The following is a 15,740-nucleotide window of genomic DNA, read 5'->3' as shown; positions in this document are numbered from 1 at the left end:
TTTCTACAACAGATCGCTTGATTTCTTTCTTTTTTTCTTTCTTACTTTCTTTTTTTTTTTTTTTTTTTAGTAGATGATCGAATGTGAGGATTCTTTCCATGCTCATTCCGGCATCTTATTAGAAGCCTCGAGTACATGTAATGTAGCTACAAACTGTCTGTCGTGCGTATCGTCATGGCAATTAATACAGAAATCGCAGCAGTACTGGCAACATGTAGCAACTCACTGAAATACATGTAGAATTGTCTTTCTTCTATTTGGAAGAATTCGGGATCATCCCCGCGTTTGTCGAACCCCTGCGAATCAGTTTGCCCCTCACTTCAATGTGCTTTGCCGTCTCCAGCATTAAAATACATACTGGGCAATATCTACATTACTTTTTATCCATTCCCAATCACTTCAATAACGAGACTCTAATGTCAAAATGACGCAACGCAGGATTCCTGTCATTAGTGAGAAGCCAATTGCTCCAGGTCCCGGCGTCTTGGGGGCAGGGCCGGAGCCGGATCTTATCAAGCCATGGAAGCTTCCTCCCCAAAGGACATATATCTTCAGGAACGCAAATATCGTTGATACGGCAAATGGAAAAATTATTCCCAACCGTGTTGTCAAGTTGTCAGGAGGCCTAATCAAAATAATTGACGATAAATCCGCTGAACACGCTGAATGGTACCCCAGCGCCGCTATTGTGGTGGATTTGGAGGGCAAATATCTTAGTCCCGGACTGATCGACTGCCACGCCCATATATCCTCCGTGCCAGGGGAAGAAGGTCTTACGGCGAGCATAGTTCATCCCGACATGGCCGTGTCTCACTTTCGTCAGCCTTATATGGCGGCGCAGGTGCTGTACCGAGGCTTCACTACATTGAGAGACACTGGCGGCGCAACACTGGCCCTGAAGGAGGCAATAGCAGACGATGTATTTCCTGGGCCACGGCTTTTTATTGCCAACAAGGCCCTCTCTCAGACTGGAGGACACGGAGACTCCAGATCTGCCCACGAAGCCTGTTGCGGTACCACAAACTGTCTTTCTACTGTTGTTGATGGCGTGCCTGCTGCCATACTGGCCACTCGAGAGCAGATCCGCCAGGGAGCAGATTTTATCAAGATTATGACCAGTGGAGGCGTTGCTTCGCCGAATGATAGACTGGATCATATCCAGTTTACAGCTGCTGAGATTAGGGCGATTACCGAGGTCGCAGAGACGTACAACACGTATGTGACTGCTCACGCTTACACTCCTCGATCAATCAGGCATGCTGTGGACAATGGCGTTAAAGGAATCGAGCATGGCAATCTCATTGATAAAGAAACGGCCGAGTACATGGCAAAAAACAATGTGTGGTTTACTCCTACGCTTGTCACCTACCATGCCATGGGCTCCGACAAATACGCTGGATTTCTGCCACCAGCAAACCGTGAAAAGAACCTTCAAGTTCTAGAGCAAGGTCTGCAATCTCTGCGCCTAGCGGACGAAGCTGGAGTGACCATTTGCCATGGATCTGATCTATTAGGGCCCCTATGGGTGGAGCAGAGTAAGGAATTCGGGATCCGGGCACAGGCGTTGAGTGCCGCAAAGATCCTCCAGGGGGCCACTGTTAATGCAGCGAAGATGTTGAAGCAGGAGAATTTCTTGGGCCAGATTAAAGATGGATTTGCCGCTGATGTCTTGGTACTGAATGCCAATCCACTGGAAGATATAACGATTTTGGATGAGCCAAAGAAGAACATTCTTGTAGTGCTGAAGAATGGCCGAGTGTATAAGAGCCGGTGGACAAAGTTGAAGGAAGATGTTGCCCGGCCTCAGTCAATGATTGAGTGATGCCAGGAGGAAATTGTAATGGGAAAAATAGCAGAATAATTTAATCGTCCAAATTTCTTCTTGAAAACAAACCCATGATAGTTGTAGTGAGAGAGAGAGAGACTGTGTGTTCTTTGTCTTGAGACTTATATGATAACTGTGAAGCTTAGTCAGCGGGATCCGACGATAGCCTGCAGACTTTCCGATCCCCCAAGCCCAGCTCCGGCTTCTCTCTTCACCTTCACAAGCTCCCTCATGCCCTCGCTGCATATCTCTTAAACCCGACCGAAACTCTCCCACGATGAGCCGAACGAGCCGCAAGAGCCATGATCTCCGGCCGCTCTGAAGCTCCCATCCTGGCCCCTCTCCCCGACTCAACCACCGGCGTCCTCCCCGTCCTCCCGCCTGGAGTTGAGCTGCCCGATCGCCATCCTCGAAACAATGCCGCAACAGCAGCTTCGGCGGCCGGAGTGCGGGCTCTCAGTGCGCAGGTCGTTGCGTTTTACTTCCGAGCCCCTGCAAAGTCCTTCTTCCGCACCCGAGTCGACTATCTAGCGTATGCCCGGACGATTCACCAGCGGCAGACGAAGAAGCTGATGCAGGCTGTTGCGGAAGATGCTTCGCCATCGAGACTGGTTGCGGCTCTCCGACAGACATGGCTATGGATGCGAAGCACGACTCCCGGTGTTTTGACGTCGGCGATCCGACATGAGGGCTGGGGCATTGTGCCGCACCAAATCATGCCGCCGCTGATTGCCAACATTGGCGTCAACGCTGTGCTGTATACGGGATATCTGCAGATTCTTGGCCGTCTTCACGAAGAGAGCTCCAAGGCTACCAAGAGAGTTTATCCTCCGCCGCCTCCACAGGCTACATTTATGGCTGGATTCCTCGCAGGCGGACTACAGAGTGTTCTTGCAGCACCATTGGACGCACTGCAGGCGCGGTATGATCACCGTGATATGATGCCCAACGACGGGAGCGGCCGACCACGAAGCATGTGGACGTTTAGTGCCGAAAAACTCAGAGAAATCGGGCTAAGAGGCATATTTGCGGGATGGGGGGTTTCATTCTTGAAAGACAGCGTGGGATGTGCAATCTTTTTCAGCACATTCGAGTATATCAAGGCACAATCATACTACCGCTTTGTAGCATGGTACTACGGGGGCCTGGAAGAAGATATCGTAGATCTTCTCACGACCAAGCGTCCCACCGATCGACCCAAAGAAGAGGGTGGTCTTCAGCTCATTCGACCACATTACGCAATAGAGCCCATGTTTCTGCTTGGTGCGGGCATCAGTGCCTCCTTCGCCCAGCAGCTGCTTCTCCATCCTCTCACTCATTTCCAAGTCAAGCACTGGGACCATCTGGAAGATTTAGACGACAAAGCTGCCCGCCTACGCGCTTCTCGGGCCGCCAACCCCGACAAACCTCAGCGAAGGTTTAGGATGCTTCGGGCATACTACCATGCATACCAAGAGACGTTGGCGGTGTGCAAAGCTGAGGCATCAGCAGAAGGCCTGAAGCTGGGCAAGTGGTTATATCGGGGATTCTGGTGGAATACCATTCGGCAGGTACCAAGCACAAGTGCCGGCCTGATCATCTTTGAACTCATACGACGCAAGTATGGGTTCGGCATGGAAGAGGTGCGCATCACCAGTGATGGATACGATATTTTGCTACATTAGAAGGTATTTTCGAGGATTCATCACACTTGTAATGTTTTGTACTAGAGTATATACATCTCTCTCGGATAGATTAGTAGGTGATAGATCACTCTGCTCCATTGTTACACGTAAATATAAACAATATTCATTTTTTTGTATTAACGATATAAGTAGGAACCGATTCCTCCGTCAAACCCAGCGCTTTTCTGTCTAATTATGTATCTATGTTTGCTCAAGTCGTCCTTTACGCCTCCGCTTGCAAAAACTGCGCAAATGAATCCTTCATGGTAACCCCCAAGGGAATGTACTTGATTCCCAGAACACGTTCCGCCTTGCTTCCGTCAAGCTGGTAGACGGCCTGCGTCTTACCCGCACCGGGCGTTCCCACTGGCAGACGGCTTTGCAACTCTGGCAGAGTTTCACGCAGAGTATCTACCGCACTCTGGTAGTCAAAGTGCTGGCCGCAGATGAAGCGCTCGCCAGCAGCTTCAGGGCGCTCAAAGGCATTAAGATGGGCAGTGGCAACGAGACGAACGTCTGCAAAGCCAGCGAAGTCAACTGGAGGGACTTCCTTTGCGCCAACAAGACGCCACAGTGCCTCGGATGATTCATTGAGATGGTGAAGATCAGTGATGGGGCTCAGGTGAGGACCAAAGATCCAAGGGGGGTTAATGGATGTCAATGAGAATGAGGGCTTCTCAGTCTCAACCCAGTTCCACATGGCCTTCTCGGCGAGAGCTTTAGAAGCGCAGTAGGCGGTGGCATTGTCGGCTTTGGCAGCCTCAGCATGTGTCATTGGGTTCCAGTCCTTCTCAGAGTATGTGTATCCAGGACGGTAGCCCTGGCTTAGATCGAGAATGCAGGCAAATGAAGATGTGTTGATGACGCGACGGACGTCAGATCCATATTGACGAGTTGCTTCAAGCATGCTGATAGCACACTCAACAGCCGGATCCAGCAATTGAGTGACAGGGTCGTCGACTTTCAGGGAGAAGGGAGCAGCAACATTGATGACACCCGTGACAGGCTTAGGAGTACCAACAAAGGCGGGCTCGTAGAGCTCCTTTTTGTTCAATTCGGGGACAATGGCGACTGTGAACTTGTCACCGTAGTCGGAAAAGATGGAGCGAACTTTTCCTGCTGAGCTGACTGACCGGACGGTTCCTCGAACGTTGTAGCCGCGATCCAGGGCCTGCTTGATGATGTGGAGGGCGACGAAGCCATTGGCGCCGGTGACGATCAAGGTCTGTTCAGATGGGGCCGACATTGCGTGTGTCTGTGTTGGTGTGTGTGGAATTATAGTCTATGAGCAAGGATTGAGTTGTAATGATACTACTGTCCTGGCAAGTGTAGTAGAGTTGGAGGCTGTGTCGCCGTGATTGTTGTGATTGTTGTTTACCTATGTAATTACAATTGAGAGAATGAACGGCGAATGGCCTCTTAATATACACATTGAATCGCCTCCATCGCGGCAACAATAGTCTCTCCATATCCGATTCCGATGGAATTGCTTCCCATATCGCCTATATACAAAACTTCAGCTTCTCCGATTGAAAAAATACGGCCTTTTCACAACTTGGTGTAGCTTTCGGTGACTGCAGCTGTCGGTGGGCGAAGCTAGGCGATAAGCTTCAATGTTGACTTTAAAGCCGATTCTGCCCAGTCAGCAAGTCCGAGTGACAAAGACAAGGGGGTACGACAGGACAACCTAAGTTCCTAACCTGGGAGAGTACGTCCAATGATGAGATCATTACTTAAAGATTTAGAATAAAGTACAGCGATAAAAGTAGAGAAGGTGGTCAGATAGAGTTGATGCCTAAGCGGAAGGTTGAGTGTGGAAGAGATGTGGTGGACGAGGCGGTTTAACGCCGATGCACGATAGCGTCTATAACTCTGTTTGGGGGTCAATTGAAGAAATTGTGTCTGGGTCTTAACTTGTTCTCAAAATAATTCTTGCGAATGTAACATTGTATGTTTACGCGTCGTAAGCTATTCGTATCGTCACTGATTTCGATATGCATGTGATAGAGAGGTTTCATCATGTTTGCGAGATGAACTGTAGAGCTTCCTATTTTGATGTTTGAGAGGCAGCCAAGAAGTTCAATCATCCACAATACGCTGTTGTAGATTGCGTGTACGTCGCATGATGATGAATGTGAATATGAGAATGATCAAAACAGAGAAGAAGAAAGGGATATAAAGGAGCATTGATGTCGCTGTAAATTCAACAAATGAAATCATCACAGGATTCACCAACAAAACAATCAACCATCTCTTTGGTATACGATTAAAACTTGCAAAATTTCCGCATCAAAAGAACTCGAGTATTCAACTTTTGATCAATACTTCAGCCGAAACGCCACAATGCAGTTCCAGACTTTGGCCTCTCTGTACGTTCAAACGCAAAGAGATATCTAGAACAACCGAAAAACCAGCTCTATGACAACTAACAAGTAAATTAAACATCCAGTCTCTTCGCCACTGCCTCAGTCTTCTCGCAGTCTGCCAAGGCCCAAGACACCTCCTGTCCGCCTATCGGCTGGTTCTCAATGGCCTACTACGCCCAGATTCACAACGCAACCTACGACTCGACCTTTGACATGGACTTCTACAGCCAGCAGCAGATGCCGTGGGTCTACTCTCTTTACAAGCCCTTTGGCATGAAGGGATATACCATCAATACCTTGGAGCGTGATGCCCCATGGAGCGTTGTTACATTCTTCTACTTTGACACCGCTGAGCAATTTGATGCGGCATTGGCTGCTCACGAGGATGAGATCTTGGCGCGTGTGCCGCTCTTCAGCAGCGAGTACCCTTCTCGCTTCGTTGGCGATGTTATCAGCACCACCTTCTAGATCTACGGCGGCAATTATCGGGAATAGATAGCAAAGTCAACTGATAACTCAATATACTTTTGCTTATAGTTGTATTAACTGTAATCCCGCTGCTCCACATGTCATGCATGAACTAGACGCTGTTGAATCGTCCCTCCAAAGCGAGACTGCAGGTTTATCTCCGAAATAGACCGGGGCCATCCGGAACGGGGTCCACATCTGCACCACAACTCTTGATGACAGATTCCTTATAAACTTGGCCACATGATTTCATCTAAGCTCTCAGATCCTAACCAACCTACCCGTGCATACCTCACTGGTTGGATTTACCTAGCCCAATCATCTCCAAGCTTACATCCCACAGCTTCGAAGCACTCTCCTCATCGTGAATATGCGCCGCATGTCCAGGCGCCAAAACCGTCATATCGCCATTCCACAGCTCGCTCTGCTGGCAATCTTCCAGGAAAAGACCACCCTTCTCGTCAAAATCGTGAGAAACAGCCGCCCATACGGTCGTTGCGGCGCCTTGTTCCGCATTCTTCATCCTTCTTGAGATCAATGGATCGACGACTTGGGCGATGAGTTGCGATTCTGGCGTCATTCGGTTGAGCCTCGTGCCGCTGATACCTCCCGGATGAACTGCAAAACCATGCACTCTACTGGCACCATAGCGTCTCTCAATTTCTAGAGCCATGTATATGTTGGCCGTCTTGGATTGCGCATAGCCGAGCAGAGGCTGATACTCTTCTTCGCGGTCGAAGTTGATGTCATCGAATCGGATACCTGATTGGCGGTGGCCTGATGCTGATAGGCATACGACACGAGAATGAAATGATGGCGTGCTTGATGAGATTAAGGCATCTTTGAGAGCTTGAAAGAGGGCAAAATGTCCCAAATGGTTGGTTCCAAAGTGCAGCTCAAACCCATCTTCAGTCTTTCCCTTGGGATATCCGCGAATACCTAGATGAACAAGGTCAGTTGGATAAGAGGAATGCGAGATAAACGAAAGACTAAAGTCGAGAGCGATATCCATGTGCAATAAGGCTCACAACTCACCAGCGTTGCAGATCAATATGTTGAGCTTCCCCTCCGTCCGTTTGAGGAAATCAGCAGCAAAAGCCCGTATACTCCGGAGAGAATCCAAACCCATTTCCACATATTCCAGCTTCCCCGCTTTCCCGTCGCTCCGCAGCTCTGCTTCCGCCTCTTTACCCTTTTTAGTGTCACGGCCAGTAAAGTAAATGTCCGCTCCGGTTGCATGCAGCGCTCGCACGGTCTCGAATCCGATGCCAGAGGTGCCCCCTGTGACGAGGATGACCTTGCCGCCGAGCTTTCCGTCCAGAGATTGGTCACGCACGATCTTGAGGGCGGTAGGGCGCGCATCTCCGGGGCCGTTTGTATCCCGGTGCTCTTTGGCGTATGGTGCGATGATAGACATGGCGGAGTTTGTGGGTATGAACGATGTTGAGTAACCGGTTGCCAGTGAATAGAGAGAGATAGTCAGTCGCACGAATTTTGTAAGAATCTTATATGATATACTTTCCAGACACCAAATCGAGAGACATCAAGCACTCATCAATATTGAGTACTTTGGCCTCTTGATATATCTTCTTCGCTAAGAGTATGCTGCCGGCGAATCTTTCACCATACCGAATCTGGTACGGTTTGAAGCGTAATTCCTAGCCACGGGCTTGACGGAATTACCATTTAGTGGTCTATGATGATCTAAAATCATTTCAAATGCAAGATTTGATAGGATAGAGCAGAAACGGCCACCGGCCCGTGGGAGCTAGCACCGTCGGCCGGGAGTGGGGCCGTGGGAAATGGACTTATCGGCATTAGACCGTTTTCTCATAACGAAGAAGACGGTACTCCCCAACATAAAGCATAGGAATTCTTGTTTTGTTCTTGCGAGTTTTTGTTTGGAAAGTAGAGTTGTATAACCGGATACGAATCTGTGAGAAAACAGAAAGTGAAGAAAAAAAAATCCAGACTCAATACCGATAAAATGCCTTCCGCAGCAACACACCCGGAGTTTGGAGCCCACACAACGGCCCTAACCGTTGCAGCAGCCTTTCCATCCGCCATCTCAGGAAAGACTATTCTGATCACGGGCGTCAATCTCAAGGGTCTCGGCTTCGCTACCGCCGAAGCATTTGCATCCCAAAACGCCGAACTCATCATCTTAGCCGGCCGAACCCCCGCCAAGCTGCAGGAATGTGCCGACGTCCTAGCCGAAAAATATCCAAAGACAAAGTATCGCGTGCTTGAGCTGGATCTAAACTCGCAAAAGGGTGCCAGAGCGGCCGCTTCCACGCTAAACGGATGGACCGACGTGCCAGCCATTGACATCCTGGTCAACAATGCGGGTATCATGAACGTGCCCAATCGGCAGCTCAACGAGGATGGCATAGAGCGACATTTCGCGACCAACCATGTTGGACACTTTCTCTTTACGAGCTTGATTATTCCCAAGCTGATTGCGGCTGCTCAGAAGCCAGATGCCGTAAAGGGGGCAACTCGTGTCGTCAACGTTTCCTCCATGGGCGCCAACTACAGCCCCATTCGCTGGAGTGACATCAACTGGGAAAAGACAAACGGGTCGTTGCCTCTATCTGAACAACCTGATTACGTCGGACTTACGCGCCTATGGCCTGTTGACGTGGAAACTGTCAAGGCTGACAGCTATGTCTCCATGGGTGCATATGGACAGTCAAAAGCAGCCAACGTTCTGTTCAGCTTGGGTATCAACGAGCGTCTGTACGAAAACTACGGCATTCTGAGTTTCGCTGTGCACCCCGGGTCCATCATTACGGAGCTCGGACGAGAGGTTCCTGCAGAGGAGTACAATGCGAGAATTGAATCGTTCAAAAAGAAGGGCATGGTCTTCAAGGACCAAGGTGAGGGCGCCAGCACAACTCTGGTAGCTGCTGTGGACCCTGCATTGACGCTGCCGACAAAGAGGCCCATTGCAAGCGATGCAGATCTTGCAAAGACCGGCCCAGAACTCAAGGGCGAGGATGGAGAATGGGAGGGCAGGGGTGTGTATCTGAGCGATTGTCAGATTTATGACAATGCCAAGATTTGGTACACGAGCTGGAGCGAGGGAGAGAAGCTGTGGGCAAAGAGTGAGGAGCTTGTAGGCGAAAAGTTCTCATACTAAGTGTGAATGAACATTTAATAGCAAGTTTTGAACAATCTCTTCATGAGAGTGTATCTATGTACGAACGGTTGTACATAGTATTATATGAACTATCATGTCGGTCAGCAAGACTGCTTCCTTTGCGAATAATAATAAGCTAGGATTCTAAATCCACCCTGCTCCATTTCAATTTTTCCAGCGTGCTAGTTAAAAACCTGTTAGTCTCCATGTTTAAACAAAACGCATCACAAGATCCAATATCGGACATAAGCGGCCGCTTGGAGCCCCTTTCACGATCCGGACTTAGTTTTGGAGGCGAGTTATATACAAAAGGCTTAGGTATAGTGACATGATTCCTAATCGCTTTCATGATGAAATAGCGTGCTGAATAATATTTGTTTCGTAATCGTTGCTGATTTTGGCACTCGCCAAATCGCCTATACAAAAGCACCTCCTAATAGTCAGTTGCCAGGGTTAACCTGAATACAATGCTGAAACATAAGTATGCCATTCCCATGTCAGAAATCTAGAATCCTATGCACTCACAGTAAAGAAATTGATTGAGCCCTCTTAATTAAAGAAGATGACGAAAACAAAGTCAGCTCAGGAGGGTGGGCAGAGTGCATATAATAGTTATTGTTGATTGTATTGAGTTACTTCAGCCCCCCATCATCTTGTCTCATACCAACAGCTGTACTATCCTAGAACTAGACGGTAGGAGCACTTATAGCAAAAAGGAGCTATTGCGGAATGAGAAAACCGCCAATCTCACGATCATAGCCGAAATAACTTTGACTCCTCTGATAAGCAATTATGGGGTTGACCGGACGCCAGCTCCGAGACTACCATGAGAGTTTATCAAGAACGGAGTGGATCCTTTATCAGTCAGAGAGGCTGTGTATTGATGGGATAGTGAGATAACATACCGTTTAATCCCTTCACGTACCATGCGAGGGTCATGTGTATAGACCAGCCTAAACCAGCCAGCCTCAAGAGCATGCTCCTCACCAGGATGAAGAAAAACTCCGCCATCAAGCAATTTCTGAGCTAGAGAAAACTCTCGTTCGGATTTGGACAAGCCAGAGCTCTCTGGTGGAAGATACGGAGACAAGTCAATCCAAAGGAAGAGACCAGCATTCGTGCCACGCAGATATTTAACTCCAATATTAGACAGTTCAGTCGTGACTAGTCTGAAAGCCTCAGAGATACGTCTCTGTGCGGTTTCTAGAAACTTTTTGCACCACTCTCTGTCTTCAAGCATAGCGCTTGCCACGGTGACTGACATGCCAGAGGGACTGTGGAAGCGAATAACGCTTTGAAATCCCTTCTGGAGGGCGGCATTGCGGGTAATTAGGGCGCCCACACGTAGGCCAGCGGAGCCAAAATCTTTGGCCATGCCATATTCGACGTGAACAAGATCTTGATCAATAATTCCCGTTGGATCAATGGAAAGCACGGATGTGAAGGGGTGGGTATCGGGCTCTCCTGAGTCAAATACAGTGGAGGCATAAACCTCGTCGCTGATGAAGTGTATGCGGTGCTTCTGGCAAAACGCCATTAAAGCAACAAGGGTTTCTCTTGGATAACAGCGTCCTATTCTAATGTTAGCACTCGTCATTTCTCCCAGATGTCGGATGGACATACCAAGAGGGTTATGCGGATTGACGATGAGGAGGGCCTTGATTTTGGTTCCAGCCGCGTTTGATTGAAGCAGCTTCTCTTCAATATACATTACAACTTCCGGCTTAAAGGAGTTCTCCGCATTGGAATCAGCCCAGACCACAGGCATCTCTGCTTTGTTGCCAAAGTCTAGCTCAAATCGTCCATAACATGGCCGGCTGACGAGAATACCATCACCAGGATCGCCGAAGCTGAAAGCTAGAATTTCATGAAGCGCTGTTGCTGTTCCAGTTGCCAAGATATCATCTCCAGTCAGCGGCTTATATGGTTGAAAGTACTCGTTGAGGTGTGTTGCTAGAGCTTTGGGGAAACGTTGTCCACCGGCAGTACTGTATCCATACATGAAGGCAGCTCCTGGAATGTGTATATTCTGTATTGCATTAGACGATCTATTATTAGACGTCATGAAGACTCATATACTGACACCGGAGTTTGCAAACTGCTCGAGCTCCTTGGTAACAAGAGCCTGATGCGAATATTAGCCGTTGTGCAGCCATTGTTGGACGGAAGACTTGCATTTTCTGCAGTTGCAAAAGAGATGACTCCATCCGTGTTCGTTACTGGGTCATATTTCTGAAACCGAGGAGTATGTCTCCAAGGTGCATCCAGATCTGCGGATGTTCGAGAGATTCGTTTAGACAACATTGTACAAGTTTGAATTATTTACTGTGATGAGCGCCCAGCAATGAGCATCGCTTGCGGCTCTCTTAAATACTTCATCTGTCACTAAGAATAGCATTGCAATTTCTCTGCGGCAATTTTGCCGTGCTAGCTTTCATCATCACGACTTTTATGATTCACGGAGTATAGTATTATCGCAATAGGTTCCTGTGAATTCATCAGGTCTATCCGCCGTCAAGCCGAAACTAAATATGACAAAGTTGGAGTCATCGCGACACCTTGATGGCTTCGTGTATCATGACATCGTTTTCATCTTCAACTGACCAGTTATGAAGCAGAATTTTGCTCAAATATGCGCATGTGTATGAAGAGGGCGTAAATGATAGTAGTAAGAGGGCGCATTTCGGGGGTACGACATTTACATGTCTACAAGATCAAGATTTAGATACGAGTTTCGGCTCCGGCTGCGGCTTCGGCTTCGGCTCGAACTTGGGTTCACGTATATGCGAATTGATGATGAACCTACAAATCGCGAGTATAGACTGTATAATAAATGTACTTGTTAGTCAATGACTCCTGAGATATAAATTGGGAAAGAATAATTTTTTTCCTTTAATTTAGGCATTTGTTTTTCCCAAGTGATTCGACCACCGAAATTACTATCTGCCAAATGAGCAGCAAATAGACTGCTAAACATCTTCGGTATCATCACCTTTATTTCTCAAACCCTAAGCTATGGCTCATCGAGATATTTTGCCCACCTCTCTCAAGCCTTCTCATTATTCCCTCGTTATTACCAATTTGGACTACAACACATGGACTTATACAGGATTTGTAGAGTAAGGCTTCCAGTCCCAGCGTTAAGCAGAAGACGGCATTGTTGCAGTCCTCGATGCATTGATCAAAGAAAAGATTCAAAGGTTAATGAAAAGGACAGAATAAACGGCGAATTCACTATATCCACTACCAGGGTGGTACTCAATGCCTTGGATCTCGATATCAACAGAGCAACACTATCCTACGACTCTACAATCTCTGAGGCCATATCGATTGCACAAGATGATCAAGCACAACAAACAACAATAATTTTCAAAGAAGAGGCACCTATTGCCAAACCATCAAAACTATCGTTGACCTTTATCGGCAAAATTCGTCATGACATGACGGGCTTCTATCGGTCAAAATATACACCTGCTACTCCTCCTGCCGCTGCTTCCACACTGGCTTCTGATGCCTGTCACTATATGCTCAGCACCTTCTTTGAGCCTGGATATGCACGAATGGCTTTGCCTTGCTTTGATGAGCCGAATCTAAAGTCCACTTTTGATCTGGCTATTGAAATACCCGAAGATCAAGTTGCACTAAGCAATATGCCTGTTAAGAAGATCACCCCTGTGGGCGATAAGCAAAACCGAGTGCTTGTTACCTTCGAGCGTTCTCCCATTATGAGTACCTATGTACTAGCATGGGCAGTTGGAGATTTCGAATACGCCGAAGCATTCACAGATCGCCTATACTCTGGACGTCCGCTGCCTGTTCGGGTTTACACAACTCGAGGATTAAAGCACCAAACTCAATGGGCTCTGCAACACGCAACAAAGTTCATTGATTACTTCAGCGAAATCTTCGGCGTTGATTATCCTCTTCCCAAGTCAGATATCTTGGCAGTACACGAGTTTTCTAGCGGTGCCATGGAAAACTGGGGTCTGGTGACATATCGTGTCAGTGCAATCTTGTTTGATGAGCAAACCTCCGAAGAGAGATTCCGAGATCGCATCGCGTATGTTGTGGCTCATGAACTCGCTCATCAGTGGTTCGGTAACTTGGTTACCATGGATTGGTGGGATGACCTGTGGCTCAACGAGGGATTTGCTACTTGGGCAGGTTGGCTGGCCGTTGCTCACGTTCACCCAGACTGGGAATTTTGGACCCGATTTGTCAATGAAGGGATGCAATCAGCATTCGAAGCAGATTCTATTCGCGCCTCGCATCCAATTCTAGTTCAGGTTGGAAATGTTTCAGCTGTATCTCAGCTTTTCGATCTCATTAGTTATCGCAAAGGCGCGTCTATTATTCGTATGCTTGCGAGCCATATAGGCTTGAATACGTTCCTTGATGGTATATCACTATACCTCAGGCGACATGCATATGGCAATGCGGTAACAGACAACTTATGGGACGCACTGTCTGAGGTTTTTAAGGTGGAAGTGAGAGATTTTGTGCAGCCGTGGATTCAAAACATGGGTTTCCCTGTTGCATCTATAGAAGAAAACGGGAACCAAATCACCGTGAGGCAAACCAGGTTTCTCTCAACAGGTGATGTGAAACCCGAAGATGATACAACCATCTGGTGGCTTCCACTTTCTCTCGAAGATGTCTCTGACAAGCGAAACACATCAAGCATAACTCTAGCTCAAAAACAAGACACTTTCAATATCAACAAGGAATTTTATATCATCAACGCCAATGCCATCGGATTTTATAAAGTAAATTATCCTCCTGAGCGCCTATCCATCATAGCTTCTCAGCTAAATAGGCTCAGCACCGAGGACAAGATCTTCGTAGTTAGCTCAGCTGCGGATATGGCGTTTGCAGGCCTTAGCAACACAGCAGCGATGTTGGATTTATTGAAAGCATTTGGAAACGAGACGCACTACCGAGTGATTAAACAGGTCTTGGACTCCGTCCACGTTGTTCGCTCTATCTTTTATCATGACGATACCATCAAAAAAGGATTGGATAAATTCATCCTTCAGCTAATAGAAAAGAATCTCGCCTTGTGTGGATGGGATACCCGACCAGGTGAAGACTATAATACAACATTGACGCGAAGTCAATTGCTTCTCGCAGCTGTGGCAAGCGGGCATCCAAGGTGAGTCTTCAATTCTATATATTCTTTCTTATCCGATTTCCGGTCTGACATCTCCATAGTATCTCAACAGAAGCAAATCGCCGGTTTGCTGCTCACAGAAACAACCCCATTTCTGATCCCATTCCTGCAAACCTTCGGGCCATTGTCTTCCGAATTGCTGTGGAAACAAATCCTGTGGATGCTGTTCCCTTTATCATCAAGGAATGGGAAAATACGAGCACTATTGATGGGAAAGAAATATGTCTTACAGCGCTCGGCCACACAGGAGACTTGAGACTTGTCGAATCAGATGTATTACCTATGCTTTTCGAAGCACCTTCAAATTCTACGAGGGCAAAAGTCGTGCCTCCCGGCGATATGCAATTTCTAGTGACATCTCTCGCCGACAATCCTGCAACTCGCCTCTTACAATGGACTTGGATGAAGACCCATTGGTCCAGCATTGAGACGAAGATTGGAAAGAATTCCACTCTTTTGGACCGCATAGTTGGCGCAGTGCTTCAGACACTGACTGATGCATCAACATTGATAGAAATTGAGAGCCTCTTTAAAGATAAAGACACTACTGCTTTTGCCCGCGCGTTGGAGGTATCGAAGGACAGAATCAGAGGTAGAGCAAGATATCTTCAGCGGGATCACGAAAAGTTGAAAGAGTGGTTAGCTGCTAATAGGTACATCTAGATAGAACTAGATGCAGTAGTAGCTACTAAAAGAAATATAAATATAATAGCAGTTACCACAGAAATATAGATATAACAGCAGATGCTATAAAAATATAGATATTATAACAGACACTAAAGAAATATAAATATAATAGCAGATACTATAGAAATATAAATACTATAACAAATACTAAAGAAGTATAAATATAGTAGCAGATATTATAAAAATATAGATATAATAGTAGATATTAATAAAAAAAAATAGCCATATAATTTATCGCGCACTGCATCAAATGGCCACGGCCAACGAGCGCCGCAACGAGAGTGTCAGTCTCTGCATTTGTCTGGGTATCACAGGGACTCGCTGCCAAATGATTGGTTGTTTCACAGCGAGGGCAAAAAAAGTTGGTACACTCAGGATTTGCACAAGTCCCATCATGCTTTGCAAAAGAATTGCACTC

General features: G+C 47.3%; 8 protein-coding genes across 8 annotated transcripts; 5 read left to right on the top strand and 3 right to left on the bottom strand.

Moving 5' to 3' along the window:
* Positions 1–424: 424 nt before the first annotated feature.
* Positions 425–1,906, top strand: M431DRAFT_150077 (hypothetical protein; the record flags this gene model as incomplete). Its single annotated transcript, XM_024912809.1, has 2 exons — positions 425–481; positions 518–1,906. 2 exons carry the CDS (start codon positions 425–427, stop codon positions 1,820–1,822), a joined length of 1,362 nt encoding a protein of 453 aa, XP_024770911.1. The 3' UTR covers positions 1,823–1,906.
* A 200-nt stretch (positions 1,907–2,106) lies between these two features.
* On the top strand, positions 2,107–3,608 carry M431DRAFT_511334 (hypothetical protein). The gene has a single exon (XM_024919635.1). The coding sequence runs from the start codon at positions 2,128–2,130 to the stop codon at positions 3,487–3,489; it is 1,362 nt and encodes a 453-aa protein (XP_024770910.1). The 5' UTR covers positions 2,107–2,127; the 3' UTR covers positions 3,490–3,608.
* A 104-nt stretch (positions 3,609–3,712) lies between these two features.
* Positions 3,713–4,735, bottom strand: M431DRAFT_485097 (hypothetical protein; the record flags this gene model as incomplete). The annotated part of the gene is made up of 1 exon (XM_024916254.1): positions 3,713–4,735. The coding sequence occupies one exon, from the start codon at positions 4,733–4,735 to the stop codon at positions 3,713–3,715; it is 1,023 nt and encodes a 340-aa protein (XP_024770909.1).
* A 1,097-nt stretch (positions 4,736–5,832) lies between these two features.
* Positions 5,833–6,323, top strand: M431DRAFT_485096 (hypothetical protein; the record flags this gene model as incomplete). Its single annotated transcript, XM_024916253.1, has 2 exons — positions 5,833–5,858; positions 5,939–6,323. The coding sequence occupies 2 exons, from the start codon at positions 5,833–5,835 to the stop codon at positions 6,321–6,323; spliced, it is 411 nt and encodes a 136-aa protein (XP_024770908.1).
* Positions 6,324–6,615: 292 nt separating this feature from the next.
* On the bottom strand, positions 6,616–7,740 carry M431DRAFT_93966 (hypothetical protein; the record flags this gene model as incomplete). The annotated part of the gene is made up of 2 exons (XM_024924536.1): positions 6,616–7,262; positions 7,359–7,740. The coding sequence occupies 2 exons, from the start codon at positions 7,738–7,740 to the stop codon at positions 6,616–6,618; spliced, it is 1,029 nt and encodes a 342-aa protein (XP_024770907.1).
* Positions 7,741–8,310: 570 nt separating this feature from the next.
* M431DRAFT_485094 (hypothetical protein) lies at positions 8,311–9,465 on the top strand (the record flags this gene model as incomplete). The annotated part of the gene is made up of 1 exon (XM_024916252.1): positions 8,311–9,465. The coding sequence occupies one exon, from the start codon at positions 8,311–8,313 to the stop codon at positions 9,463–9,465; it is 1,155 nt and encodes a 384-aa protein (XP_024770906.1).
* Positions 9,466–10,063: 598 nt separating this feature from the next.
* On the bottom strand, positions 10,064–11,842 carry M431DRAFT_150068 (hypothetical protein). Its single transcript, XM_024912808.1, has 5 exons — positions 11,641–11,842; positions 11,549–11,590; positions 11,089–11,494; positions 10,371–11,037; positions 10,064–10,320 (listed from the first exon to the last, which is right to left on the bottom strand). Exons 1-5 carry the CDS (start codon positions 11,767–11,769, stop codon positions 10,287–10,289), a joined length of 1,278 nt encoding a protein of 425 aa, XP_024770905.1. The 5' UTR covers positions 11,770–11,842; the 3' UTR covers positions 10,064–10,286.
* Positions 11,843–12,334: 492 nt separating this feature from the next.
* On the top strand, positions 12,335–15,421 carry M431DRAFT_523118 (hypothetical protein). The gene is made up of 3 exons (XM_024920528.1): positions 12,335–12,584; positions 12,683–14,617; positions 14,677–15,421. Exons 1-3 carry the CDS (start codon positions 12,481–12,483, stop codon positions 15,296–15,298), a joined length of 2,661 nt encoding a protein of 886 aa, XP_024770904.1. The 5' UTR covers positions 12,335–12,480; the 3' UTR covers positions 15,299–15,421.
* The last annotated feature ends 319 nt before the right edge of the window (positions 15,422–15,740 follow it).

The sequence above is a fragment of the Trichoderma harzianum genome, assembly GCF_003025095.1.
Source record: "Trichoderma harzianum CBS 226.95 unplaced genomic scaffold M431scaffold_12, whole genome shotgun sequence".
Classification (NCBI taxonomy): domain Eukaryota; kingdom Fungi; phylum Ascomycota; class Sordariomycetes; order Hypocreales; family Hypocreaceae; genus Trichoderma; species Trichoderma harzianum.
Note: the sequence above shows the minus strand (reverse complement) of the source record. Positions and strands in the feature narration are given on the sequence as shown.

Coding starts and splice junctions, on each gene's coding strand:
- M431DRAFT_511334 (XM_024919635.1), top strand. CDS start 2,128: ATGATCTCCGGCCGCTCTGAAGCTCCCATCCTGGCCCCTCTCCCCGAC.
- M431DRAFT_150068 (XM_024912808.1), bottom strand. CDS start 11,769: ATGTTGTCTAAACGAATCTCTCGAACATCCGCAGATCTGGATGCACCT. Junction 11,495..11,548: donor AGCAGTTTGCAAACTCCGGT/GTCAGTATATGA, acceptor AATGCAATACAG/AATATACACATTCCAGGAGC. Junction 10,321..10,370: donor GTACGTGAAGGGATTAAACG/GTATGTTATCTC, acceptor TGACTGATAAAG/GATCCACTCCGTTCTTGATA.
- M431DRAFT_523118 (XM_024920528.1), top strand. CDS start 12,481: ATGGCTCATCGAGATATTTTGCCCACCTCTCTCAAGCCTTCTCATTAT. Junction 12,585..12,682: donor ACTTATACAGGATTTGTAGA/GTAAGGCTTCCA, acceptor TGAAAAGGACAG/AATAAACGGCGAATTCACTA. Junction 14,618..14,676: donor GTGGCAAGCGGGCATCCAAG/GTGAGTCTTCAA, acceptor ACATCTCCATAG/TATCTCAACAGAAGCAAATC.